Source organism: Rhinopithecus bieti, unplaced genomic scaffold (assembly GCF_001698545.2).
Source record: "Rhinopithecus bieti isolate Rb0 unplaced genomic scaffold, ASM169854v2 scaffold_30476, whole genome shotgun sequence".
NCBI classification, from domain to species: domain Eukaryota; kingdom Metazoa; phylum Chordata; class Mammalia; order Primates; family Cercopithecidae; genus Rhinopithecus; species Rhinopithecus bieti.
This window is the reverse complement of record NW_016813200.1, coordinates 101,088-128,093: the sequence shown is the minus strand read 5'-3', so window position 1 is coordinate 128,093 and position 27,006 is coordinate 101,088. Positions and strand designations below refer to the sequence as shown.

At 41.8% G+C, this 27,006-nt stretch overlaps 2 protein-coding genes across 4 annotated transcripts in view; one reads left to right on the top strand and one right to left on the bottom strand.

Moving 5' to 3' along the window:
• TMEM164 (transmembrane protein 164) overlaps positions 1-27,006 on the top strand; it is a 194,305-nt gene that overhangs the window by 128,051 nt on the left and 39,248 nt on the right. The gene's annotated exons all lie outside the window — the stretch shown is intronic.
• On the bottom strand, positions 25,722-26,219 carry LOC108512485 (NADH dehydrogenase [ubiquinone] iron-sulfur protein 5-like). The gene has a single exon (XM_017847761.1). It carries the CDS (start codon positions 26,166-26,168, stop codon positions 25,848-25,850), a length of 321 nt encoding a protein of 106 aa, XP_017703250.1. The 5' UTR covers positions 26,169-26,219; the 3' UTR covers positions 25,722-25,847.

Below are 27,006 nucleotides of genomic sequence, written 5' to 3'. Positions count from 1 at the left end.
CATTGAAAAGTAACTTAGAGGACTATAAAGAAAAAGCTAATCATTTTACCAGCTTTCAGTCCTGTTGCCTCAAGGGTAAATTGTGTTAAAAGTATCTTTTTACACTTATCCTTTGCTTGTACATGCAGATAAAGATTTTCATATTTCTAGGATTGTTGGTTTATTTGGGTTCCAGCTTCTTACACACGTGGAATTCTACTATAAATACTACTCCAGTGTATTTCTTTCTCTCTTTTTTTTTTTTTTTTTGAAGTCTCATTCTGCCACCCAGGCTGGAGTGCAGTGGTGTGATCTCGGCTCACTGCAACCTTTACCTGTCAGGTTCAAGCAATTCTCCTGCCTCAGCCTCCCAAGTAGCTGGGATCACAGGCATGCGCCACCATGCCCGGGTAATTTTGTATTTTATCAGAGGCGGGGTCTTACCATGTTGGCCAAGCTGGTCTTGAACTCCTGACCTGAAATGATCCACCTGCCTTGGTCTCCCAAAGTGCTGTGATTATAGGCGTGAGCCACCACGCCTGGCCCAGTATATTTCTTTGTTTAACTTAAACACTAGATAATCAGTAATCTCTTCAGGCATGGACATAACTCATTTCATCCATAGTTTGGTTGGACTATATATTCATATATTCCGCCTCTTCTCTGTGGGTAAGGACAATATCTTTTTTTCTTTCAAGTGAGCAGTTTAATAGGATAAAAATATTGAGGACCACTGAACTACTTCAAACCCCTCATGTTACACAAAAATTAGACACAGAGAGGTTTGTTCCAGGGTCCACTGTTAGATAATGGTAAGCTGAAGTACAGACTTAGAATTCCCATTTGTTTACTTCAAATCCAGGACTGTTTTCTGCTTTGCCATTCTCATTCTTCCCGAGTTCTGAAGACCATAGTTTCCACAGAGTGCATGTGCAAGTGGATTATGCCTGGACACCAAATTCCAAATGTTCGAGTACACATCATTTCAGTACACGCACATGTGGCTGGTGTCCTTTCCTACCTTTGCCAAAGTACCACCTCACTTTATGAGGTAAAATCTGTAATGAAGTCAAAATCTAATGAACCAAGCAGTAGATTGTAGAGCATGGATGGAGATCAATAATAAATACTTCAAAGTTCAAAAATGGCAACATTTGATTCATTGTGAATTGACTTGTAGAAAGCCCCATTGGAACTGAGGACAAGTGTTTTTTGTTTTGTCGCTGACCCCCACATAGCCTGATACTTAGCACATGGTAGGTATCTACAGATAGAATAAATGAATTCATCAGCCAACCTGAACTTCTGTGTTGCTTAGGGAAATTCTGGGGATCCCTCTCACATATGTCCTGGGATCTTGGGTGCGAAGACAGAGGGGTGGTAGATAATATTTTTTTCCAGGAGAATTATTTTTTCACCACCTAAAATAATGCCATTTTCTTGATTACAACAAGATACGTATTTACTGTTGAAAATTTGTGAAATATAGAAAAGTATAAATTTAAAATAATCATCACCAATGCAAAGGTGATTATTTTCTGGACATCGAAAACAAAAGGAGAAGGCTTTGTGCCTTTTGTCTTTATACACTTATGTATCATTTCTTTACAAGTAATATATGTTCAAAATAGAAAAAAATAGAGGCCAGGTACAGTGGCTCCCAGCTGTAATCCCAGCACTTTGGGAGGGCGAGGTAGGAGGATAACTTAAGCACAGGAGTTTGAAACAAGCCTGGGCAACATAGCGAGACGCTATTTCTTCAAGAAAGGAAGGAAGGGAGGGTAGGGGAGGGAAAAATAGAATAAAACAAATCATTGAGCAGTAACAACTGTTAACATTGTTTGTTACATATTCTGGAAATCTCTTTGTCTCTGCATAGATGTTAAGAGTTTATAGTGTAGTGGTCAGAAGTACCAATCCTGGAACCAGCTGGTCTTTAGTTTTATGGCTGGCTCTTCTACCTGTAGCTGTGTGACCTTGAGTAAGATACCTAACCTTGCTGACCTCATTTTCTTATCTGTGCAATGGTGCTTGGTTGAATGGAGATGATGTGTGGTAAGCACTTAGCCCAGTGCCTGGCACATAGGAAGTGACCAATAAGTGTTAGATGCTGTTGTTTTTATTACTATTACTAATATTATCCTAAACACTGAGGAGGTATATGCCCTTGTTGATGTTAGTCTTCAGAGCTTTGGCCCCAGCTCCCTGAGCTTTTCAGTGCTGGTAATGTGAAGGGGGCTTTGTTTCTGCATTAGCCTTGCTGAGCGAGATTAAAATTCCCAGGCAGGCTTTCCTATCCACATTGGCTAACACTGCCTTTGTTTTTCACATTTGTTTCATTGACAGCCTGTTTGATTAGGGAACTGGCCAATCTGCTTTTCTCCCTCCTGACAGGTGAATTGGGCCCACTCCTTTTTGGGTTTTCAAATAAAATGTCCAGGCCTTTTAGGTTTGTCAGTAGGCCCAAGCCCTTCAGCCCATTTAGGGAGTGGCAGCAGTGAGTGCCAGGCAGCAGCCTGTTTGCCTCCAGAGCTTACTAGTTTGCCTTGGCCCTTGTTTGCCTTGGCCCTGTCTTCCTAAAATCACATTAGAAGGAACAGCCTCTGGCAGTCTTCCCCAATGTCTTCTCTCTACACCTTGAGCCACTGCTTCAAGCAGTGTTTCTTTATGCAATAGAAGCCTTATCTAGTGAGTGCTTTCACTCCTTAGTCTCTGGATCAGTGGTTCTCAACGCTGGCTGCACAATTAGTATCCCCAGAGCCACTTTCAAAACACACTTATTTTAAAATTACACATTATTTTATTTTTGGCACCTAATAATTGCACATATTTTGGAGGTACATTGTGATATTTAGATACAGACAGTGTGCGAAGATCAAATCAGTCTTGTTAGCATATCTGTCACCTCAAGCGTTTATCATTTCTTTGTGTTGGGAACATTCAAATCCTCTCCTAGCTATTGGAAAATATACAATATATTATTGTTAACTATAGCCACCCTACATGGCTATAGGACATTATACCTTATTCCTTCGATCTAGCTATAGTTTTGTATCTGTTAACCAACCTCCGTATCTCCACCCTCCCCAGCCTCTAGTAACCACCATTCTACTCTCCCCTTCTATGACATTAACTTTGTTAGCTCTCGCATATAAGTGAGAACATGTGGTACTTATCTTTCTGCACATACTCATTTTGTAAAAGCACTCCAGGCAATTCCAATGTGTGCAACCAGGGCAGCTCTGCTGTACACTTTGTTCTCGTTCTGCCCTGCCGCTGGCTGGAACGTGGGGCTTTGAAGGATTTAATTTCACCATATTAAACATCAGTTTCCCCATTTTTCAAATGGGATTTGTAATTTGCCCTCTCTACCTTTCAGATAAGTTATAAAGAAAAAGTAACAGAGATAACAAAAGATAACAGTGGAAAGATAACAAAGAGCTTTGGAAAGTTAAAAGCATTACACAAATGAGCACTTGCCTTGTTCTCTCTTTGACTTAAGTCACAACTTTTGGGAAGGGGTTTAATTGAGATATCATTTACAAATGAAAAGTTTATCCTTTTAAAATATACAATTCAGTGGTTTTAATATATTCACAGAGTTGTTCAACTAGCACCACCGTCTAATTTTAGAACACTTGCATCACCCCAAAAAGAAACTGCGTAAACATTAGCATCATCCCTATTCCTTCTCTCCTTGTTCCAGACCCAGGAAACCACTAATCTACTTTCCGTCTCTATGGATTTGCCTATTCTGGACGTTTCATGTAAATGTAACCATACAATATGGCATTTTGTAACTGGCTTATTTCACTCAGCACAGTGTTTTCAGGGTTCATCCATGTTGTTGCGTGTATCAGTACTTCATTCCTTTTTCTGGCTGAATAATATTCGTGTGTATTATATATCACATTTTGTTTATCCATTTGTCAGTTAGTGTACATTTGGGTTGGTTCTACCTTTTGGCTATTGTGAATATGCTTCTATGAACATTTGTATAAAGCTATCTGTTTGAATGTCTGCTTTGGAGTATGTACCTAGAAGTAGAATTGCTGGGTCAAATGATAACTCAGTGTTTAACCTTTAGAGTAACTGCCAGACTATTTTCCAAAGTGGCTATACCATTTTATATGTCCATGAGCAATTAGCATTCCAGGTTCTCAGCATCCTCACTACCACTTGTTATTGTGTCTTTTTTATTATAGCCATTTTAGAGGGTATGATGTGGTAGAGGCTGAGTATCCGTTATCCAAAATGCTTACAACTAGAAGTGTTTCAGATGTTGGAATGCTGTACTTTATACTTACCAGTTGAGCATCCCTAGTCTGAAAATCTGAAGTGCTTGAATGAGCATTCTTTTGAGCATCACTTCAGTACTCAAAAGTTTTGTATTCAGGAACATTTCAGATTTCAGATTTTGAATGGTATTTCTCTGATAACTAATGATGTTGAACACTTTTCATGTACTTATTAGCTATTTATGTGTCTTTTGGAGAAGTATCTTTTCAGATCCTTTCCCAAGTTTTAATTGGGTTGTTTTCATTGTTCAGTTATAAGTGTTCTTTCTGGATATTAGACCCTTATCTGATATATAATTTGAAGTATTTTTCTCCCATTCTGTGGGTTATCATTGCATTTGCTTGATTGTATCCTTTGAGGCACAAAATATTTTAATTTTGATAAAGTCTCATTTCTCTATTTTTGATTTGGCTGCTTGTGCTTTTGGTATCATATCTAAGGAACTGTTGCCTAGTCCAAGATCATGAAGATGTGTGACTGTTTTCTTCTAAGAATTGCATAGTGTTGGCTCTTACATTTAGGTCTGTGATCCATTTTGAGTAAATCTTTACGTGTAGTGTGAGGAAGGGGTCCAAATTCATTTTTTTTCATGTGGATATCCAGTTGTCCCAGCACCATTTGTTGAAAAGACTCTTCTATCCATCCCAATTGAAATATCTTGGTATCCTTTTAAAATCAATGAAAATAAATGTGAAGGTTTATTTTAGACCCTCAGTTCTGTCTCATTTCTCTATATGTCTATCCATATGCCAGCACCACACTGTCTTGATTGCTGTAGCTTTGTAGAAAGCTTTGAAACTGAGTGTGCTTTGTAACAAGATCTTCTGGGGATTAGTGTGTGTGTGTGAAAGTTGAAAAGGGCTGGAAAGCAAAGTTGACAGAAAGCAAAATGAGCAATATAGTGTTCAGATGATAAGGTCCAGGGGAATTGACTAGCCTAAGGCCACATAGCCAGTGAGTGGCAGATCTTGGATCAGCACTCAGGTCTTCTGACTTCCACATCAGTGCTCTTTCCACCTCCCCTGTTGCATAAGTACTGAATGAGATGCCTTTGGTTAATGGACACTCTGAGCAAGAGACTTCAGGGTTATTTAAGCAACTGAACTTTGCTCAGACCCTCATCTGTAAAACAGAAATATTACCTCCATCAACTGGCTGGGCCTGGTGGTTCATGCCTGTAACTGCAACACTTTGGGAGGCTCAGGAGGAAGGATCACTTGAGCCAAAGTGTTGAGACCAAAGTGAGATCCTGTCTGTACAAAAAATAAAATAATTAGCCAGGCATGGTGGCATGTGCCTGTAGTCCCAGCTAGTCATAAGGCTGATGTGGGAGGGTCACTTGAGCCCAGGAGTTTGAGATCAGACTGGCCAACATAGTGAGACTGGTCTCTACCAAAAAAAATTTTTTTTTTTTTTAATTAGCCAGGCGTGGTGGTATGTGTCTGTAGTCTCACCTACTTGGGAGCCTGAGACAGGAGGATCATTTGAGCCTAACAGTTCAAGGTTACCATGAGCCATGATCATGCTATACACTCCAGTGTGGGTGACAGAGTGAGACCCTGTAATAAGAAATGGAAGGAAGGAAGGCAGGCAGGCAGGCAGGCAGGCTGGAGAGAAAGAGGGAAGCAGGGAGGGAGAGAGGTACATCATGGTTATTAAGAGGATTCAGTGAAATAATCCTTTGTTGGGTGCCTACTGGCAAGATGAATGCAGTTTTCCATTGCATTAAAAGAATTGGGAGGTAGGCAGAGCTCCCTCTGAGGCCCATCTCTTACCTCAACAGGTGGCCTGCCAACCTCCCCTTAGGTCCCACACGCCTAGGACCTTGAGTGGAGTGAACTGAGACTTTAGGGCAAACTGAGGGTTTCTTTAGAAAGTCCAAGGGAAGAGTGATCATTCTGGGTCCCAGCACTGCATGGGTGCCAGTTGAGGAAGCTTTGGTGGTAGGATCAGGCCAGAGGAGCTAACACAGGAGAGAAGTTTGGGGTGGAAAAACTGTGTAAGCTAGGAGGTCCTATGATGTAGTGGATAAAAACAGGAGTGTATGTGTATAATTTTATATTGTAGAAAATTGAAAATATACACAAAAGTAGAAAAAATGTTCCCTAATGCATCTGTGACCCAATTTCAATGATTATCACCACATAGCCCATCTTTTTTTTTTTTTTTTTTTTTAAACAATACACCTCACTCCACCGCAAATCCACTCCACCCCCAGCACAAACACCTATCCCTGGATTATTTGGAAGAAAATCTCATGTAATTTTAACTGTAAATATTTCATTTTGCATCTCTAAAATGTAAGGACACAGTAAAAAAAAAAAAATAAATGTTACAATACCATTATCATACCTACAATAACTAGCAATAATTCCTTAATATCATCAAAGACACCTAGTCAGCAGAGCACAGGCTTTTAATCTAGCCAAATCACTGTTCCAGTCTTTCTTCTACAGCGTCAATAGCCTGTCTCAGAGCCTGTTTTATGTTGTAAAATGAGGACGGTCGTAACAATTCCTGAATCTTTAATAAGGTGATGCATGTAAAGTACTTACCACAATGTCTGATACAAAGTAGTAAGTGCTCAATAAAGGTTAGCTAAGATTATTTATTAATAATAGTAGGAAATATTTGAGTTGCTCTTAAGGTGCTTTTGAGTATAGCTTTGACTTAGAATCAAGAGGCAGATTTGGAGCCCAGCGAAATGATTGTTGCGGGAGGAATAACAACAAAAGCGAAACAAAAAAACTTCCAAAGTGGCTGAAAAGAGAGCACTAGTGTAAATTGGGAAGTGGAGCTGGAGATGATGGTGTCCTGGTAATTTTCTTCCACTGTATGTAGTTTGTTCCCCCTGCGATTCCCCTGGAGGAGAGAGGAGAACTGGCTCAGGTGGGGGTTGCAAATACTAGAAAGTATTCTGGGCAAGAAGGGGCACTGCAATTCAAGGGCTGGGGGCCTGCAGAGTCCTGGCTCAGGAGATGAAGTCTCAGATTCCCTGGGCTCATGGGCCTAAAGCCCCACGTTGTAGGGAATGGTCTGAGTGACTCTGTTTCTGTGCATAGAGTCTGGAGGCATGAGGCGGGCTCCATCGTGTTAGAAACATTCCCCTTGCTCAGGAATGGCCTTGCTCTCTGCTGCCAGTTCCAGGCATCAGCTGAAAGCTTTTAATAAAAATGGAACCCAAAGGAGATGTGATAAGGTATCTGATTTTAACCCGAAGTGAGAGAACACCAGATGTTTCATTCTGTCTGAGGGTTTGAGAGAGGAAAAGCAATTAGCAGCTGCTACTGATTTAGCAACAGACACCTGCTAAATGAAAATCTGCAAAACCGGCCAGGCTTGGCAGCAGAAGCGCATACACTGCTTCTCACGCATTTCTGGGAATTGTAAATTATGTTGGCTCAAATGGCAGGGCGAGGGGCTTCCAGTGAAGCTGAACATGCTCATCTAGACCATGAGTGTGTTTTTCTAAGATGGCAATAACTTAGAAATGGCTATTTGGTTAGTGGATGGAGAGGAGATGAGAATGAATCTTCCAGAAGCTGCCTGGTTCCTCTCTGCTGCTGGCCTGGCTCACAGGTTGCCCTCTGGGAGTCATCCTTTAGCTGCCCTCTGGGGACAGATAGGGCTGACAGAAGAACAGGGGAATCCTGCCTCCCCTCTCCTGCTGATCCAGAGCACATCTCTCCCTGCCACAGAAGACAGTAAGTCTCAAAGCAGGAGGAACACCCAACTCTTGACTCACAGCAGCTCCTGCTCTGGGACAGTTACAGACTGTTGGCTTTAGCAGTGATCTGGAGAGTTTGAACTTTGCTTTGGCTGGGAAAGAGACTTATCCATAGCCTACTGCCTTTCAGGATTCTTTTCTAAGGGGACATCAATGCCTGCTCTCCACTTCTATTTTCTCAAGGCCCACAGTGGAGCACAAACAATGGAAACATCGGAATCCATGAAGAGGGCTTTAGCAATCTCCTGGGACACTGCTTCTGTCCTGTCTTTTAGCCCTTATAGTTTATAGTTTAGATTTTACATGTGTTTCCTATCTTTTCAACCTTTTCTAATAAGAATTCCTTACATGTGGATGGGACTTTGCAACCAGCAAATCTCACCCTAATGTAGTTGTTGAGGATGGGCTCAGGGATTTTCTAGAAAATAAACCTATTTTCTAGNCTGATTTTCTTTTCAGTTATGTATAACTTTCAATGGTTCTTTCCTTTCCAGCTGGCGAGAGAAAGGAGAACTAATATACCTGCTGGCAGATTTTTGGTGCTGCCCATAAAAGGACTTCACAGGGCATCTCTTCTCAGGTTCAAGGCTGGCTGAATTCTGTCCAGAAGCTCAGTCATTGCAGAAATTTCTCTAAGGGCTGGGATATCACAACCAAGGGTAGTTCCGGACTTAGTGGGGGCTGAGATGAAGTTACCTCCTCCACTGAGAAATTGGAAGCTGATTCTCTGCAACAGATACCCATTCCTCTCTCTCTTTCTCTCTCTCTCTCTCTCTCTCTCTCTCTCTCTCTGTGTGTGTTGGTGGGAAGAACATAAGGTTCTTCATGGAGTGGGTGTTCAATATATGACTGATTGAAGAGAAGGTCAATTTGTAGGTCATCTAGGTGGTGCTGAAAGAATTGAGCAACTCCCATTTGTGCCTTATGCCACATGCACTGTACATAACTGTGTCTTGGTTTCCAAACTAGGCCAGAGGTCAACTGTAACTTAGGCCAAAGGTGCCTTCTGTTTCCAGTCTTGAGCAAGGGAATGGCAGCTCTCCATATCGAGCAGGGGCCAGGGGGTGCTATTGGCAGATGCATGGTGAGAGCTGTCCTGAGGAAGTACCATCCGGAGTCTTATCCTGGCAAGGTGTTTTAGTGTGGTTAAAGGCTCAACTCCTAGCCAGGTGCGGTGGCTCCAGCACTTTGAGAGACTGAGGTGGGCAGATCACCTGAGGTCGGGAGTTCGAGACCAGCCTGACCAACATGGAGAAACCCCGTCTGTACTGAAAATACAAAAATTAGCCGGGCATGGTGGCGCATTCCTGTAATCCCAGCTACCCAGGAGGCTGAGGCAGGAGAATCTCTTGAACCGGGGAGGCGGAGGTTGTGGTGAGCCGAGATTAGCACCATTGCACTCCAGCCTGGGCAACAAGAGCAAAACTTCATCTCAAACAAAACAAAACAACACAACCACAACTCAACTCCTGCTTCCAAAGATGGAAGTGAAGGAAGATTCTTTTTTCTTTAACTGAGTAGGCCCTTAGTTGAGATATATAGACATGTTTTAATTTCACTAACTCCTCCCCACAGTGTAGGAGGGGGAAAGGAACAGCAAGTAGTCAAGGGTAGAGGAAGAGCTAGGGTCCCCACACTCCAGCCAAAATTGGGGGAGCTCCACCTCCTCTGGTCAGAGGAGAGATAGGATTCTCATCACCTCCTTCTAAGAACTAAAATAACCACAGCACAAATATGTGTCCTGTATCAGCAAGCTGCCTTTGAAAGAGGACCAGGGACCCTGCGTATGATAGAGCATGGTAGGTGCACTCATGGTCCTTATACAAGCAGCCAGGTATGCATGGGATGGGCCCTGCATGCACAAGTTACCCTTTGGTCCACTAAACGTATGTTCCTAAAAACCCATTATGGTCTTAAAAGTTCGGACTGGTATGGATGTAAAATTCAGATAACCCCTAAGCAATAAAAGTACTTATTTTCTTTAGAATCTAAGACCCGTAACTAATTTGAAGAATACTCTGGTGACCAAAGGGAGAATGTCTCTTCAAAAGATTGCTTTTATCTGGAGGTTGCAGGCCTTGCATAGGGTCGCCCTCCTCAGCCCCCGAGGACTCTGTTAATGAAGGGGTTTGGGTAGGTCTTGAGCCTCTGCTCCTTCAAAATTTCAGCATACACACAAAAGAGCCTAGTTCTCGGCACAGATGTGACTACTGTGTGTCACTTGGATGCCACATTTCAGGGCAGGTTCATTCATAATACAGATAAAATGTTACTGTATTTTATCCTCTGTTGTTGCTTTGAAAAGTCAGTGGTCAGCCTTTTTACTCCTTTGAAAGTCATCTTTTCAGGTCACTTTTGAGGTTTTTTTTGTTGTTGTTTGGTGTTCTGCAATTTTGTTGTATGTTTCAGTATTGATCTGTTCTTTCTTATTCTGTTTGGGAGTCTTTGGGCTTCTTGTGTGTGGGTATATATCATTCATCAGGTTTCAGAACATTCTCAGCTGTTATAACTTCAAACTCTGCCTCTGTTCCATTCTCTTCCTCTGGGACCACATTTTAGAGATATGTTCATCCATCTTACTGTGTCTTCTTATCTCTTAGTCTTTCTTTGATATTTTCTAATTTGTCTTACTGTATTGCACTTTGGCTAATTTCCTCAGCTGTATATTCCAGTTTATTATTTATCTCTTTAGTTAATTCTATCCATTGAGTTTTTATTTCAATTATTATATTTTTAATTTTTTTCAAACATACAAAACAGCCTGTAAGTAATTTTATTATCTGCAGTCTTTAAATTTCTGTTTTCAGGATTCCTAGCTTGTTTCCTTGTGTATTTAAGTTTTCTTTGTTTTAAATATTATTGTTGTTGCTTTACTGTAGGTTGCTTATTTTCCTTGGGATTTTACTTATGGGAAGTTTTTGACTCCTGGTTTCCTCTAGAAAGGATCTGTCTTTGTTCTTGCTAGGCACCTGACAGCTGCCAGTCTGGAATCATGCTAAATGAAATTCTTGACCTCAGGTTTTTTGATTACCCAAGTAGTGTACCTTCACTTTTCAAATACACATGATGGCTGGCTTGCAGTTCCAAGTTTTTATTGGAGATAACCTAGTTCCTTTCGCTGCTACTCCAACCCAATGTGAAGATTTGACAGTAGATTTTCCTTACTGTCCTAGGGGGCAGGAGTAATTTGTATTTCTAGTATACCTTTACACTGAAGTGTAGCTTTTGGGGTCCCAGCTTTATGAGAGTTATCTCCTTTCAGACTCTTTGGGATATCTTAACCTTTGTCCCCATTCCTTATGCCCTGTGAAGCTATGAAAATCAAAGCTCAAGTTCAGCTGGCTTAGCAAATCTACTTCGGGTGAAAATTGGATGCAGTAACCCACTTATGTCTCTGGGTTCCCACTTTCACTTTTTTTCTGGCTAGAAAATTCCTTGTGTATTTGACAGTTCATAGATTGGAAAAAAAATTTTAAATATTTTATCCAGGACTTTTGGATATTTTCAGTGGTAAATTTGTTTAAGAACTAGCCTTTTATGTGCTCAGAAATGAACATCTGGGTCTTGTTTTCCAACCCTTTTATGGCTGTGTCCTTACTTTCAGGAGCAACCAGGAGGACATTCTAATTCTATTCATTGGTTGTCAGTGCTCTCCTGAAATTTCTCTAAATAAGTTGATAAATACCTACCATGTATCTAGTATTGTGCTAAGTTCTAGCTGATGTGTGCTGATGGAAATGTCAGGAAGCCCATGTAGCTTCTCATGTAGCTAACAGAACATTGGCAGTGGTGGCCTTAAGTCCTTGGAACACTGATTTAAACCATATTTTTATTTCAGAACCCTTTTAAGCCCTAGAAATTAGCATTTGGAATGATGTGGTTGTGATACTGTAAGGTACATAAAGGCGGAGGCCATTTGTATCTTGTTTATAATAGTTGGCACATAGTAGATGCTCAATAAATAATGAGTATCTGGGAGGTCATGGAGGCAGATTCCAGTGCTGATCAGTTCCCACGGCAATTTAATTAGAATATTCCAGATCCATGCTCACACTTGTGGAGGAGAAAGAATATCTCAATAGCAGGAGGTCAAACCATCATGTGTTTGGGTCATTTGTATATCAAGTTTCAAAGTCAAGGGTCTCCTCTCTACCATAAAGGGCCTCAGGGCACATGTAGATAGTATAAGTCGGTGATTAAGAACATGGACTCTGGAGTCAGACTGCCCATTTTCATCCTGGCTCCGTAAGTTACCTTGGGTCAGTTACTTAATCTCTTTGTGTCTCAATTTTCTTAGGTGTAAAAGGTGGATGGTAGAACCTATCTTAGAGAGTTGTTGTAAGAATTAGCTACTATATACCAAGTATTTAGGACAATGCCTGGCAGAGAAGTGCCATGTACTAATAATTATTATTATTTCTATTATTATTATCTCCTTTGTTGTTTTGAACACCAATCACATCATAAAAAAATACATTCTCCTGGGAGTTATCTGTCATTTCTATATGGAAATATTCTGAGTTTTCACACCTACGCCTTAGAATTTTGGAGCCTGCCCTACTGGAGTATTTCTCTAGGTATGGGTTGAATACCTCTGTATCCACATTGTTTTTTAGTGAAATATATTTAAATACAGGTTGCTGGGCCCCATCCCAGTTGGTCCAAAGAAATTTCTTTCTCTAAAACTCTGTGATGAAAATAAAGATTCTATACATTCTCTGTGTGTTAGGTTAGCCAGGAACTGCTGCAGGTTTAAGTTTACCATCCTTCAGTGCTGATGGAAAATCTGGGAGCAGGCTTGGAGCCTGAGAAGACATAGAGAATTGGAGAGTTAAACAGAAGGGAAGACAAGAAAGAAGTCAAAAGAAGTGACCAGAGTGTACTCAGGTCAGGAGATGGTCAAATCCCATCCATCTCTGGTGGCCTTCAGGGGATATGTGACTTTTGCTTTCCCTTGATTTAGGTATTTATGAACCTGGCTCCAACTTAAAGCAGAGGTCATGGGGATTGTTACGGGAGATGTTGGACGTAACAGGCCAGGGAAGCCTGCCTCACAAATGACTGCCAGGCCCACTGGCTGCCTTTAAGCAATGACCCCCAGGGAGTAGATTAACCAGATTCCCTTCTTGGCAGATGGTGGGGTGAGGGGTTAGGCTGAGTGCCCTTGAGCTGTTTTGACTGGCCTGAAAGCCAAATCCAGATGCTTTCCTGCTTGCCTTTGCTCTAGTGCTAGTGGAGGGTTGGCTTTTATATCAATCATCTGATGCTCAAGTCTTTTAAAGGCATTACAATATGGGTGGAGGGTAACACAGACTCCCTGGGCGGATGAAGGACTGTGAGTTTAGTACCTTTCCTCTCATACCTGCTGCTCTACATGGCCTAAGTTTTCTGGGTGGAATCTGTAACCCAGGGTAGAGGAAAATGATGTGTTGGTCCTGTCATTGGTGGAAAGGGGTCTCGTTGAGCCCCTTGTTCCACTACCTAAGCAGGAATGTTAGGCCTGGGCAAGTCAGTGTACAGGCACAGTTTGGCCTCCACATACAAGCCAATTTTCTTTTGACTTGCAGCTGCCGTGGTTCCTCGGTAGGCTTTTGAACCATCTCTCTGTTTAATTAGATTTTCCTCTGAGTTCTGTGGAGAGATCTGTACAAATACTAACTTTCCCTTACTGAGTAAAATGTCAAATAATGTGTTCAGGGCTAGACTTCGAAGTCCTGAAACACCATCTTGTATACTCAAAACGTCTTTCTTCTGTATGAAATTCAACCTTTGTCTCAGTTTGAAGAAGTGGTAAATAAATTTGCATTTTGTGAATTCGGAGTTCCCTGAGTCCACTTTGATGGCTAGGTAGTACCTATATTATGGTAGCTAGGTAGCGTAAGGCCTTCCATTTTCATAGTAGACTCTATTTCTTTTTCGTCAGGGAGCAGCCTGAAGTATGGGACAGATAATAATGGTTAAGATGATGGGTTCAGGAGCCAGGTTCCCTGGGTTCAAATGCTGGCTGAGACACTTAATAAACCCAAGACCATAGGCAAATTATTTCACTGAAACCCTATCCCTTTTTCTTTTAAAATGGACCTTGGATACACATAATTGGAGTAATCATATTTCTAATCCTTGAATCATTTCATGCTGTACCATTCGTCCATGTATAGCCTGCTTTAATTTTATTTATTTGTACATTTACTTTTTTATGGATAATATGACAACTGTGAGCCCAACCTAAGAATTAGCCACATTGATGAGAACTCAGTCTACCTGTGCGCTGCTCCCCCAATCCTGCTCTCTATCTCCCTCTCCACCCTGAAGGAATTGCTGGCCTGAATTTTGGTTATTATTCTTTTGCTCTTTTTGGAGTTTTATCTCTCTCATATGCACAAAGATATTTATATTCATATTGATATAGATATGGATATTTAGATATATACATGTAGATATATATTCCTAAATAAGATATTACTTGGTTGTTTTTCTGGCCCTCATTAAAAGAGTATTATGTTTTAGATAGTTTTCTGGGACTTGCTTGTTTTACTCATCATTATATTAGTATGGTTCATTCCTGCCACTGAATATAACTGTAGTTACAATTTCACTGTGGCATCACATTTCATCATGTTAATATACCACAGTGTATTTCTTCAGTCTTCTTGGGATGGGTTTTTGGTCATTTCAAATATTTTACTATCATGAAAAATTCCTCTGTGCCTCAGTTTTCTCATGTTTAAATTGGGGAATAACCATAGGCGCTACCACATAAGGGTGTTATGAAGATAAAAGAAGTTAATAGTTGTAAAGTGCTTAGAACAAGACCTTGGTCATAGCATATTGTTGGTCCGTGTATTGGTTTGTTAGGGCTGCTATGACAAATATCACAGACTGGGTGACTTAAAAAACAGAAATTTATTTCCTCACAGTTCTGGAGGCTAGAATTCTAAACTCAAGGTGTTGGCAGGGTTGGTTTCTTCTGAGGGTCTCTCTTTTCCACTGGTCAATGGCTATCTTCTCCCAATGTCTTTGTAGGGTTTTTTTCTCTGTGTCCGTCTGTGTTGTAATCTCTTCTTCTTCTTCTTCTTTTTTTTTCTTTTTAGTTGGAGTCTTGCTCTGTCGCCCAGGCTGGAGTACAATGGCACAATCTCAGCTCACAGCAACCTCCACCTCCCAGATTCAAGCAATTCCCCTGCCTCAGCCTCCCGAGTAGCTGAGATTACAGGCACCTGCCACCACACCTGGCTAATTTTTGTATTTTTAGTAGAGACAGGGTTTCACCATATTGGCCAGCCTGGTCTTGAACTTCTGACCTCAGGTGATCCACACGCCTCAGCCTCCCAAAGTGCTGGGATTACAGGCGTGAGCCACCGTGCCCCGGCCTGTAATCTCTTCTTATGAGGACACTGGTCATATTGGATTAGGACCCACCCATATGACCTCATTTTACCTTAATTACCTTTACTATCTCCAAATACAGTCACATTCTGAGGTACTGAGGGTGAGGAATTCAATGTATGAATTTGGGGAGAGACACAATTCAGGCCATAAGAGTCAGTAAGTATTCATTATGACCATCATTCTCTTCACCCTCCTCCTTATCATTAAAGCTCAAGAAAATGTAACAGACTTAGTAATGACATATCCCCTAGGAACACTATTAGGTGAGCTGTTATTATTATTCTTAGGCAGACCAAACACCAGAGCTTCCTTCGCTGCCTTTTCAGAAATGACTTTTGATACCAGCAACAAGTATTCAAAAATGGTACTTTGTGGTTTCATAAGATGATAGGCAGCAGCTCCTTAAGTCAGTTAGATGTAGGAGGAGGAGAGTGAGGAGGTTTCATTTTCATCTTGGTTAAAAGAAACAGCTAAGTGAGCTCTTGTAGAGTATCTAATGGTATACAGACTCGAAATTACCACTTGGTAAAGTTCTGTGGGTTTTCCTGAAAGAGGCAGGCAGGTCTGGGCTGTTATATTTTTCAAACCAGGAAATACGCTTGCACAAGTGGCTGTGCCACCAGAACAAACAGCATCTTTCATGGGCTCAAAGTATTTGACAGGGAGCTGGCTAGGGGAAGGCACCTTATAACCACAACTCTGTTCCCCTGCTCTCTCAAGGGCTCTAAGCACTAAGGAGGAAGTCAGTAGTAGCCCTGATGGGGTTTGGACTCACAGTGGCTCACGCCTGTAATCGCAGCACTTTGGGAGGCAGAGACAGGCAGATCACTTGAGGCCAGGAGTTCGAGACAAGTCTGGTCAACATGGCAAAACTCTATATCTACTAAAAAATACAAAAAAAAAAAAAAAAAAAAAAAAAAAAAAAAAAAAAAAAAAAATTAAGGTCAAGCACCGTGGGCCTGTTAGTCTGTAGTCTCAGCTACTCGGTAGGCTGAGGCAGGAAATCTCCTTGAACTCAGGGAGGCGGAGGTGGCAGTAAGCCGAAAGATTCACCACCCCACGGTACTCTAGCCTGAAAACAGAGTGGAGACTGTGTCTCAAAAAAAAAAAAAAAAGGAGACAGTTGGGCCCTCCCCCGCACCTTGATTATACCCCCCCTGGCCCCTTTTCCCATCAGAGATTGAAAAAATTAAGACGGAATTAGCATGTTGCCTGGCAGGGACTGGGGGCTCTGGTCCTTAACTGGAGGTGAGGTGTGGAGTGGGAGTAGTTCTCGAAGGGAAAAAATACAAAGGGAAAAGGGATTTGGTCTATGGATGGCCCCCTTTACACATTATTTTCTTTTAACCATTGTAATATTCCTCCAAAAGGAGGGGAATTCTTAAAAACTAGAACAATTACACTCATTCATAATAATTTAATGGCATCCTTCTTGGTTAAAGATTCCTGTAATTGTAGAGATTTAAAGAATATGACATTAAAGGTTCCCACCCTTCCTACTCCCGCAGAGAGAATTGCTGTTAACAGTTTGGTTACTTATCTTTTAACTTTTTCCATCTTTAAAAGGAATTTTAGTACAATGATTAATAAAATGAATACATTCATTTGTTATAATATATATATATACAAGTATTTATAAACCCAAAGTCAAGGATCTTTCCCTTTCCTATCCCCCAGTCTCTCTCCCCATCCTGTCCTTCTCAGTTTGGGAATAGTACTGGTTGCATTCTTAGATCCATTTATTTATACCAACCCCAAAATACATACCCAAACCTTTATTCCTTTTTCTTCTAAAAAAGATGATCATGGCCTTATACAATATAGACTGTGCTCTATTTTAACCCTAGAAATGGTTGTAACCTCCTTTAAAAAAACAAAAACAAAACAAAAAACTTTGGCGGTAATTACATCTTTCCAGAGTGTTTTTTTGGGATCATCCTGCTGGATGGTGGTATTGGTTTGCTTTTTTATTTCCAAATTTTTTTGTAATATTTAAATAATGTGCAGTGAACATCTTTATGGCAATTAATTTTTGGTGGCATGTGGGCGAGTATTGCTGGTTAAGTACCAATCCTAGAAGGTAAAATTACTGAAGTCAAACTGAGTGGGCATTTTAAAGTTTTCATAGATATTGGACAAATTGTTCTCCAAAAAATAATTTATCTTGTTTTCTTCTTTGGTGTACTGCATCTTAGGATTTTGCCATATTAGTTCATACTTTGCCATATTAGTTCATACTTACATCATTTAAATTTAGTTAAATATTTAAAATTCCTAAGTTTTACTATACAACTTTTCAAACATATTGAAAAGTTGAAAAGTAGCATAGTGAACAATGACTCTATATCCTCCAGCTAGATTCAACAATATCTAACATTTCTCCATATTCATTTTCTATCTAAATTTGCTGAATCATTTCAAAGTTGTAGACATCTTGACGCTTTAGTCTGAGTACTTCAGCCTGCAGCTCCTAAGACTAAGGGCATTCTCTCGTATAACTATAATACCTTACCACACTTAAGAAAATTATCAACATTTCTATAATACCATCTACCTTATCATCTACCTTATTTAATCAGCTTACGTTTAAGTTTCCTTAATTGTCCCAAGAACGTCTATTAAAAAAAAATCAGGATCTAGTGAAGTTTCAAGTATTGCTTTTGGTTGTTCCATCTCTTTACTGGTTTTCATTTTTTAACCTAAGAACAGTACCCCTTCTTCATTTATGATACTGAAATTTTAGGGAGTTATTTTGTAGAATGTCCCACATTCTAGATTTGAATGTTTCCTTAATGACAGACACCTTGTTGTTTTTAATGGCAATGTGGTATGCTGTACCATGAATTCATCATGGTTTATTTAACTAGTCCCCTATTGGTGGTCATTTAGGTCATGACATTCCTTTTGTGGCTCCTCTTACAAGTGGTATTTTGTCCTAAGGAGTTTGTGGCCCCAGTAGGCCACAGTTAAAGTCTGTGGTCAGTTAATGAAGATAAAGTGTTCCAAAACCAAACTTCATTGGCAGGAACATTATCAAGGGCAGTTGTAACTGTCGATTGCATCCTTTTCCCTCTAAAGGGATGGATTATCTTTTTTGATTCCCTGATTTATTTTGAGAGTCTGTAGTCTAGGGCTGAGCTGAGACCAGAGTTCTGTCTTTGTAACTGCCTATTCTCACTTGGCACCTAATGATTAGCCATGGACTCTTCTGGTAAGGCCAAGTCACCTGAGGTATGGCGTGAGCTCCCTTAATTTGCAGTGTGCAGCCCTCCCTCAAGCAGTTATTCTCACTTCAGCCTGCTCTTCCTTCCTCATCTCCTGGGATCCCAAAGCTAATCTTTCCATCTGTGCTTTGGGTCCTATTCCCTCTCACCTGCTTCCAGTCCTCTCACTGTCTAGTGCCTCCTGTGCCTTATGCTTCTCCAGCATCTCCCTGTCCACTGGCTCCTTCCTTCAGTGTATACAGAATCTCTCCTGTTCTTAACAGTTATTTCTCAATATTGATGCTACCCTTTAGTTATAGTTTTCATCTGTCTCCTCTCAAAAGATTACTGAGGACCAGGGGTCCACCAAATGGGGTACAAGAGATGTTTCATTGAGTCTGTGAAGAAAATATTAGATTTCTATTCTAATAAAATTTCATTCTTTTAAATGTCCATGTTTGTGTGTCCTGATGTACATTTAGGTGTGCATATTTTATAACGTACATTTAGGCATGTGTATCATTTGCCTTACTTTCAATTCTTCTCATCCTCTCTAGCCCTGTTAAGATCCGCACCCACCAATTTATGAGCTTCTCTCCAAGGCAGTCACACTGGCATCACAAATTCAGCATGGCCCCAGCTTCTTTTCTTGTACCTCACCTCCTCCAATCTGCACCCTAGACTGTAGGTCCCAACATAGGGAGAAGCCCCAACGTCCTACCATCCATCTAAGCCATAGCCTGTGAGTCATCTTCAACTTCTTTTCTTCTCTTACTTCTGCACAATGCCCTGTCCAGTCAATTAATTAGTCCTGGCAATTCAACTTCCTTACCTTCTCTCAAATCTGCCCATCCTCTCTTCTCTCGCTGTGTCTGTCTTTGTTTAGACATTGCTATCACCAGCCCCTAACTGGTTCCTCTGCCTCAAGTAGCAAACCCTGCACACAACCACCAAAAGGAGCCCTGCAAAACTACATATCATGCATGCCTCTCACTCAGAAAATTCAAACCAAAGCCAATACATGATCTACAGGGCCTCCCATGATCTTTTCCTGCACTGATATTCTCTCCTTATCTGTTAGCCTCCTCAACTAGACTATGAACTGTTGTAGGGCCGGGATCCCTACCCTACAAGATGTCTTCATTATTGCCACATAGCAAGAGGCAAGCACATTACCTATCACTTAGGCGTGTCTTAATAGGTGTTTTTGGTCAACCGGATGAAAGTGAGAATAGGACTGTTTTGGGTAAGAACAGGAGAGTGGAGTTGATAAATAAATAAATAATTTTTTTTTTTTTTGAGAAATAAAGAAGTTTCCAGTGAGAAACTCTTGGCCTATAGATAGGCCAAATGAATGGACTAATGTGGGGAGCTAAAGTTACCCTGGTAGTCATCTGGTAAACATACTAATGTGTGACTTAGGACTGTGGGACAGGCCCAGGTGATACCATCTCTTCTTGCTGAGGCAGAATGATGAAGTGAAACCCCAGCTTTCAACTAGAAAGATCTGGCGTTAAGTCTTACTGCCTGGGATGGAAATTCTGGCTTTCCTAGTTACTGGCTGGATTGATGTTGAAAAGGAGGATAGTGATTATAACAGCCAGCATTTAATGAGTAGTTACTATATGCCAGCACTGGGCCAAGGATTTTACAGGTATTATTTCACCACAACTGGGTGAAGTAGATACTATTATTCCCATTTATGAATAAGTCAACTGAGGCTCAGCAAGATTAAATGATTTGCCCAAAGTTGTATAGAGAATAAATGATGGAGAAAGAATTTCAATCTCAGCAGCCTGACTCCAGGCTGGAGATACCGACTGGGAGTCATCAGTATACAGATGGTATCTAGAGCCAGGAACCTGGATAAGATTACCTAGTGAGTGAGAGTAGCTATGGAAGAGGGACATGGAATTGGTTCTTGGCCACTGTAGTATTTAGAGATGAGGGATATAAGGGAAATTCAGCAAAGGAGATTGAGAAGGAACGCCATTGAGGTAAAGAAAGAATAGAGGGTGGTGTGCGAGAATCCCAGCACAGAATGTCTATTCAGGATGAGGGAATAATCAACTGCATCAAATGCTGTTGATAGACCAAGTAAGATGAGAACTAAAAATAGACCACGATTAGTATCTCTAGTTGTGCAGGTTGTTAATTGCATAATGGAGTGAGTGGTATCCAGAATCTCTCTGACACCCTGGCATGGGGTTGAGCCTTGGCAGAAGAAGGAGCACCTATTTCACATAAAGATGCCATGTGGGCTAACTTCCATCCTTGTGTTGCCTACTGGAATTAGAAACATGGAGGTCATTAGTAACCTCAACAAAAGCAATTTGAGTGGAATGGTAGGAATGAAAATGTGATTGAATTGGATGGAGGAATACTTCAGAGGAAAGGCAGTGATGGCAATGAGTAGAGATATCTTTTGAGGAGTTTTGCTATAAAGTATAAAGGAAAGCAGAGAAATAGAGGTGGTAGCTCCATTACTACCGCAAATGGGAGTGAGGTCAAGAGCTTTTGTTTCTTTCTTTTTTTTTTTTTTAAGATGGAGGCTATACAAAGTTTATTCAGTTGTGCCATCTACAAAAATTATCATAAATGTACAGATATTAAAATTAGTGGGAAAGTTTCTATAGTATTGAAAAAATACTAAATCATCTAAATCGGCTGTTCTGAGTGAGTTAAATATTCTAGGGATTAAACATGTATATATCAGTGTTCTTTAGGTGTGGCTTTAAAGTGGTTAGCATCTCGTTTTTGATCCTCATGTTTCTTTAGATGAAAGGTATTTTAGCATGTTTGTTTTCCGATAGCAATGATCCAGTGAGAAAAACAGACAGTTGCTGGTATGACATTCTTGAATAGGTGAGAAAGGATAGGATCTAGTACAGGAATGATGGTACTAGCCTTAGCCAGCAGCACAGGTGCTTCCTGCATAGTAGCAGAGGAAGAAGCAGCTGTGGGTATGGGTGCAGGGAGGAGGGAGATGTGGAGGTGGGAACTTGTGTCTGTTATCTTCCAATGGTTCTCCATGCCCCCTCACCCCACTGAAGTAGGAAGCCATTTCCTCAGCTGAGAGGGAGAATGGGGAAGGTCTGAGGAAAGCAGGAGAAGTTGTGAAATTGTGGCCTGGGAGAGAGGAGAGTGAATGGTCTTGGGAATATAGTGAGATTGTAGAGCAGCATGAAAATCTGGCACTAAGTTTGTTGTCATGAATGTAAAGGGCTAATAGCATGGCTTTATATTTTTCTCCAGACATGTTTGCTTGCATGGGTTTAGGGATGTGAAGTCAGACAGTTGGATTTAGCCAGGAATGTGGTTTTGTGAGGTAAGTAGGACAAAAGGAGAGAGTGTGTCAGGAGAGTTGGGAATGTACTGAAGGAAGTGATGGGCCTTGAACTCAACGCTGGTGAGCATAGAAATAAGGACATGAGGTTGGTGAGGGGACAGTAAAAAGGTGGTAGGATCGAGACTGTAGGTCCTGGTGAAGTGGGAAAATATTAGAGGGAGTGAATTGGCCAGACACAAGGTGGTGGCTGGAGAGTAGGGTACATGACAGAGGTTATGGAGAGATCACAGCTATTAATAATAACTGGTGTGACCATATAAAAAAGGTATGAGGTAAAATGGAGAGGAGATCTTGAGGAGCATGGAGGGCAAGGCATTGAGAGGCCAGAGTGTTGCTAAATATTGATACTGCAGGGATTTTGATGAAGGAATGTTGGAAAGGCGTCACAGGGAGGGAGGGGTAACACAAAACCTTCAAGGACTGAGGAGGGGAGGGTATACATGCAGGGGGCCATAAATGACTGCAACAGAAAGGAGTAGTGGGTGCCATAGTCTCAGGACATGAGATTCAAATCAGAAGAGTGGTTAGCAAGGAGGCAGAGATAATGGTCTGGAAGAGATAGCAATGTAGAAGCATCTGTGAGGCACAGAGAGGCACTCCCTTGGCCCAGTGGTGTAAGGTTTTATGAGAGGGAAAATCCCCACTACTTGAGAGAGCTGTCAGCATAGCAGTGTCTTCAGAGAGCGATAATTAAATTTTTCTTGAAGAAGGTGAAGGGACTGCTCAGGTGACTGTTGTAAACAGGGAAGTAGGGGCGTGGTGGGATCAGTGGTCTCCATGGGAGAGAACAGTGGTGCAGCTGTCAGGGTTGCAGAGTGGGAGGAAGGAGGTTGAGATTCTTGCCACGAACAGAGTCCATGCACCTAATGTTTCAGGCAGTCTAAACTCTAGAGGCCTGGAGAACTTCACCACTCTGGTCTTTTGATTCTGAAAAGGATGTTGACTTGTGAGAAGGTAGTTAATGGCCTGTGTTGCTTAAAGCATTTTTTATTGCTTTTGACTTTAAATTGCATTGATGCAGGACTTTTTGTCTATAACCTCAGGATTCCTCCAGTTGAAAAAGAACCAGGCTATGTACATTAGAGTGGAGTTCTAGTTATGAGTTCTCTAGTGTGTAGAAATGAATTAACCAAGTGGAACTCTTTCTAGGGAAGTATGGCATTTCACAGATATTACTTGTAAAATGGGGAAAAGAGGGTCAGGGGAGGCTCCCTGAGAAAGTTCCTGGAACTCAGCCCAGACTCGGTGTTCAGTAAAGAATTGTCTTAGCTGGGCATGATGGTGCATGCCTATAGTCCCAGCTACTTGGGAGGTTAAGGGAAGAGGGTAGCTTGTGCCCAGGAGCTCAGGGCTGTAGTGTGCCATGATTGTGCATGAGAATGGCCACTGTACTCCAGCCTGGGTGACATAGGGAGACCCCATTTCTTTAAAAGCAAAAACAAAAACTCTTCCCTCCATTGTTGAATGCCCTTTCCCCCCATCCCTGTGCCTATTGCTGTTTCTTTGGATGTTATTTAATTTCTCTGTGACTTAGTTTCCTGTCTGTCAAATGCATATGATTATAGTCCCTACTTCATAGGAAAGTTGTAATAATTAAATGAGGTAATACATGTGTATTAGTCTGTTTTCATGCTGCTGATAAAGACATACACAAGACTGGGTAACTTATAAAGAAAAAGAGGTTTAATGGACTCAGAGTTCCATGTGGCTGGGGAGGCCTCACAATCATGGCAGAAGGTGAAAAGCACGGTTTACATGGTGGCAGGCAAGAGAGAATGAGAGCCAAGTGAAAGGGGAAACCCCTTATAAAACCATCATATCTCATGAGACCTATTCACTACCACCAGAACAGTATGGAGGAAAATGCCCCCATGATTCAGTTATCTCCCACTGGGTCCCTCCCACAGCACATGGGAATTATGGGAGCTACAATTCAAGATAAGATTTGGGTGGGGACATAGCCAAACCATATCAATGTGTAAAAGTATTTAACACAGTACATGGTGCATAATATAAGTACTTCAATATGATTTGCTATTAAATGACAAGTGGTAAGTTCTTGGTTCCCATTCAGCTCTCTTATTCTTGCCATTATGTTTCTTCTTACTTCACCCCCTTTCTCTTACATCTTCTTCCCTTTCTCTCCTTCTTTTTCCACACTTCCTCCTTAACCTATTTCCTCTTTCCCTCCCCTGGCTTTGGGTGCAGTGGCATATGCACCTAGTTCAGTACTCTTTGTGACCCCCTGAAGTAGAGAAGTCTTGGAGTAGGGGTGCGGCAGCCATTAGAGAAGGGAAACTGCTGGTGGGGACAGTCTCTTGGCCACTCCATCTGAAGTCTGTAGCCACAGTGGCTGCAGAGATGAAGCGGACCAGTGACAAGAGGCTCAGGAGTTGGGAGGCCTATGTTGCAGGGCAAGTTTGGCTACTGTATGATGTGTGGCTGGGGCACCAGACAGTAGGCAGAGCATGCTATGAAGATGAGGATCATTTGAATAGGAAGGGACTGGGCTAAATCACCATGTGGAGGGACAAGTGAGGACATGTGCATGTCCTGCCTCGGTCCTGTTGCTGATACCAGTATGACTACTCCCATTCATAAGGGTGGCTCCTCCCCACGGAGCATCTCCTATGAGTCAGACTTCTGTGGGAGGGAGCGAGTGAGCGGAGGATAGCTGAGTGTGCTGGCTAAGACTATAAATTCTAGAGCCAAACTGCTTGGATTTGAATCCTGGCTCTGTCACCGAATGAGAATGTATCCTTGAGTAAGTTATCTAACTTTTCTGTGCCTCAGTGTCCCATCTCTAAAACAGATATAATTGGAACAATACAGTTCTTATGAAGAATTGTTTAAATTAACTGTTTACAAAGTGATTTTCATAGTTCATGGCATAAAAGAAGTACCATGCTAGTTTTTGTTATATTTAAAAAATTTTAAAAATCATACAACAATCTTATAACAGAAGACTTACTTTCATTTTACTGATGCCAAAATGGAGATGGAGAGGTTAAGGGCCTTGGCCAAGGTCATGGGGCTACTGAGCAGCAGAGTCAAATCTAGAACACAGCTTTGACAGACTCCAGAGTCCTAGCTTGTAACTGCAATGCTTAACTGCCTCCCTGGACATTCAGGTGGAGACTTTGCTTTCTAGAAGCTGGGAGGCAGGGTGAGGCAGGTGGGCAATGTGAGTCAAGGTGGATGGTCAGCAACTGGAGTCTGAGAGGATGGCGGAAGTACTGCTTGAGGACACACTTGGGACTAGTGGCTGCATGCCCTTGGCCCAGCTCCTTGCTGGGGGAGAGAGCAGCCTGGCTTCCCAGGCCTGTTTCAGGGAGAGGTCAAGTCCCTTAGGTGCATGAAGGTGCTCATTTCAGCCAGAGAGCTAAGTCTTCTTGGGACTTTTTCCTTCCTTCCCTATTTTCCAGGCGACCTCAGGGAAGTTAATAACCCTTTTGCACCTCAGTTTCCTCATCTGTCAATTAAGGATAATACTTGACCTGGCTGCTTCCTGGGAATTTCGAGACATTGAGTAGATTGTGGATGTGAAATCATTTGAAAAGCATAAAGCAGTACCTAATTTTCAAATACTAGAGTGATCTCAGACCACATTACTGTGAGGTCCAGTGTAGGCCTCTCAGACCTCCATAGCTACCTTGTGCTGATAATGCCCAGTATCCAATTTCGTGACCTTTTTCAGCTGGGGTCTACAGTGATACTTGGAATCTCACCTCCTTTTCTCAGTTTTTTTTATTTTTTTTTTTATTTTTTTTATTTTGAACAAATAGGATGGAGCAATCCTTTATTTTTACACACTTTGACAAGGAGGTTTTCTGTAAACAACCTTTCCAGTGGAGAACAGAGAACGGGAAAATCAGCCTCCAGACATCAGCAGCTGCTCCGCTCAGGGCCGAGGCTCCTCCTTGCCAATGTGGTGAGGTGGAGGGATGTGCTTCCCTTCCTTTATCAGCTTATCCCACTGCCTCCTGATGGTACCCACACGTTTCATCGTTTTCTGCCGAAGCAAACACTCTACAAAATCATCATATTCTATCTTGCACTCTTTCTCTGCCCGGATAGCACCAATTCCATGTGTACATTCTATCCATTCTTTTTCAAAAGCATGGCATCGAGTAGCAATCTTGTAGGGCTGTTCAGCACTCTGGATTGTCCACCATCGATCTATGTTAAGGCCGAACCTTTTCTGGATGTCCAAGAAAGGCATGGCGATCCGATGCTCGTACCCTTGTCTCTTCTCTGGCCGCCGCTTCAGGACGACTCCTTTTCTCAGTTTTTACATTTCCCTTGGTGAATGTAAAGTAATAGTTAAGCAGCAGGTGGGTCCCTGGGAAATTATTTTCCGTGTGGATTTTTATTTTAAAGAGCCAGAGCCAATGTCTGTGTCCAGGCTCCACAGTTGTCCCAGCTCCCATTCTGGGAGCTCTGCCATCTTTTTGGTTTTAGCCCTTGGCATAAGACAGACCTGGGCTCCTGTGCCTGGGGAGCCTGTAACTGCCTCCTCTCATTAGCACACAGTCTTGGTTATGTGCTTGTCCTGTGGGGAAAGGGAGGCATCTGACCCTTTCCCCTGGATGCCTTTGTCTGTCCTGGCATCCTTTGGGGTGTGTGTGTGTGTGTGTGTGTACACTCATGTGTACGTGTGTGTGTGTATGGTAGGGATTATGTAAGCCCAAGAGGCTAGGCCTCTTGTCAGCTGCCAAAGTTCTTTTTTCCCCAGAATTGAGTTAGCCACCCAATTGTTTCCATTCTCTGCCCGCTGCGAAGCTCTACAGCAGGGCCCCTATGGCAGGTCAAAACATGCTCTGCTTTGGTAATACAGAGATTCCATTTTGAGAGAGATGGGAAACAGGAGCGACTGAGTGGGTGTGTTGGATGTAGGGAGAGTGAGGACATTCTTTTTGGTAAGCTGTGCCAAAATTGGCCCAGCAGCTTGGTCTAAACTCAAAAGTAGGGCTAATGCTGGGCTGACACCCAAATATCCAATGGGGAAATTTTATTCTTGGATCTAGACCCTACGAGACCTAGCAATCTTTTTTTTTTTT